This window comes from Oryctolagus cuniculus, chromosome X (genome assembly GCF_051225735.1).
Source record: "Oryctolagus cuniculus isolate XC-2025 breed Fujian yellow rabbit chromosome X, ASM5122573v1, whole genome shotgun sequence".
Lineage (NCBI taxonomy): Eukaryota > Metazoa > Chordata > Mammalia > Lagomorpha > Leporidae > Oryctolagus > Oryctolagus cuniculus.
Window position 1 is genome coordinate 56508431 of NC_142888.1, and position 2467 is coordinate 56510897.

The 2467-nt window shown below is 45.3% G+C and overlaps 1 protein-coding gene across 1 annotated transcript; it reads left to right on the top strand.

Annotated features, from left to right (window-relative positions):
* Window positions 1-551: 551 nt before the first annotated feature.
* On the top strand, window positions 552-1302 carry LOC100339519 (ADP-ribosylation factor-like protein 8B). Its single transcript, XM_008273000.5, has one exon. It carries the CDS (start codon window positions 647-649, stop codon window positions 1205-1207), a length of 561 nt encoding a protein of 186 aa, XP_008271222.2. The 5' UTR covers window positions 552-646; the 3' UTR covers window positions 1208-1302.
* Window positions 1303-2467: the final 1165 nt, after the last annotated feature.

Consider the following 2467-nt stretch of genomic DNA (forward strand, 5'->3'; position numbering starts at 1 on the left):
TTTTCTTTTAAGGATTTATGTATTTGAAATTCAGAGAGAGAGAAAGAGATCTTCCATTTGCTGGTTTACTCCCAAAATGGCCACAACAGCCAGTTTTAGGCCAGGCTGAAGTCAGGAGCCAGGTCTCCCACAGTGGGGCAGGGGCCCAAGCATTTGGACCACATTGCGTTGCCTTCCCTGGCACATTAGTAGGAAGCTGGATTAAAGGGAAGCAGAGAAGCCAGGACTTGAACCAGCACTCTGATAAGGGATGCCAGCATTGCAAATAGCTTTCCCTGTGCATCACCATGCAGAACCCCATAGTTTTTACATAATATGCATTTCCAAGAGCTTTTTGATGACCGCTCATACATAGGGATTTCAAAGTTTTTTGCATAAGAATAAACTTATTTTTACTCTCAATTTCCCACAAACTTTTTGAAGTACCCTCTTATTTAGAATTGACTAAATGGGGGCGGCGGCCGCGCGGAGCCCGCTGGGGCGGGGCGGGTCACATGACCGCTCGGCTTCCCGGCTCTGCCGCTGCCACCCGTCTCCGCCCGCGTTGCGCCGGGCCCGGGGGCAGCCTTTGGGGTCCGGGCCGAGGCCCGCCCGTGTGGAAGCCGCCTCCGCCGCCGCGCCCCGCGTCGTCGCTCCGGCCGTCGCCATGCTGGCGCTCATCTCCCGCCTGCTGGACTGGTTCCGCTCGCTCTTCTGGAAGGAGGAGATGGAGCTCACACTCGTGGGGCTGCAGTACTCGGGCAAGACCACCTTCGTCAATGTCATCGCGTCAAGTCAGTTCAGTGAAGACATGATACCCACTGTGGGCTTCAACATGAGGAAAGTCACGAAAGGTAACGTCACCATAAAGATCTGGGGCATAGGAGGACAGCCCCGCTTCCGGAGCATGTGGGAACGATACTGCAGGGGAGTCAACGCTATTGTTTATATGATAGATGCTGCAGATCGTGAGAAAATAGAGGCCTCCCGAAACAAGCTACACAATCTTCTAGACAAACCCCAGTTACAAGGAATCCCAGTGCTAGTACTTGGAAACAAGAGAGATCTCCCCAATGCCTTGGATGAGAAACAGCTAATTGAAAAAATGAATCTGTCTGCTATTCAGGATAGAGAAATCTGCTGCTATTCAATTTCTTGCAAAGAAAAGGATAACATAGATATCACACTTCAGTGGCTTATTCAACATTCAAAATCGAGAAGAAGCTGAAGAACCTCCGGAAGTCTTCCGTCCTTGGCTGTAGCCCTAGAATTACTGTCCGTTCCTCTGAAGTACTTCCCAGAACCTGGTCCTTCCTAAACCTGAGAGATTGCCTTTTTCAGAGTTCCTTTCTCATGTGCACTGCTGCAGATGTGTCTCCCTAACCCTCATACAGAATCAGCTAGAGTTGTCGTGATAAAGTCAGCACACACAAAGGCTTCTTACACATGCTTAAACAATGTGTAGAGCTCTTTCTTTTCTTTTTTTAAAACAAAACCAGACCCACACTTTTGACCATCTTAAATCAAGAAAATTGCGTATTTCTATTCTGGCCTTTCTGGGCCAGATTTTTATATTGGTTATCAGTTAATGACTATAATATTTTATTATAGAATCTGGTAGCTTACTAGGAGCCTGACTTGGTACAGCATGCGGTTTCTAGTGCCACACAGTGTTTAGGAATCCTTCAAGCCTGACTCACGGGGACACGAACACGGTGCCTCGCTTCCCTCCTGATGCATGTGAAGGGCGTGACCACACCTTAGGAGCCGAGACACCGAGACACCGTCCGCAGAGCAGGCCGAGGCCGCAGGTCAGCACTGCCGCTGCCGCTGCCTAAGGGGTTCTCACGACACTGTGCTGAGACCCCTCTGCTGTAGACGGGGCAGAGCTAGAGCATGCTGATTCGTAGCTGTCCCTGGTCTCACACACCTTCTAAAGGGGTTGGGAATTGAAGATTTTCTCAAAAGCTTTCATGAATTTAGAGCATTCCAGCCAATATAATAAAACCTGTTCCTAACGCCAAAAAAAAAAAAAAAAAAAAAAAAAAAAGAATTGACTAAATGGAATGATTGGCATGCATTATTATGTTATACTAACATCTATGTGTTTATTTTTTCTTCTTTCTTCTATAAGTGTTTATTATATCAGCATCTATGCATTTATTATATTATACTAACATGTGTTTATTATCTTATAGTAGCATCTATGCTTTCATACACTGAACATGTTATTAATATATACATCTAGACAAGCCTGTGATGAAAATTGAGATTCAGGCCATCGTTAGCAAAATAACAACATGAGGAGTTGCATGAGTTCATTGAATCTTTTGAGAATGTTTTTATTCATTTTAACATGACACCAGTTCAATATACTTATCATTTAACGAAATATCTCAAGAATAAGCATATTCAGTACACACTTGACTGAACAGTAGGGCTAAAACCTAATGAGAAAAGAGGCAATACCATGTGAATTAAGTTGTAA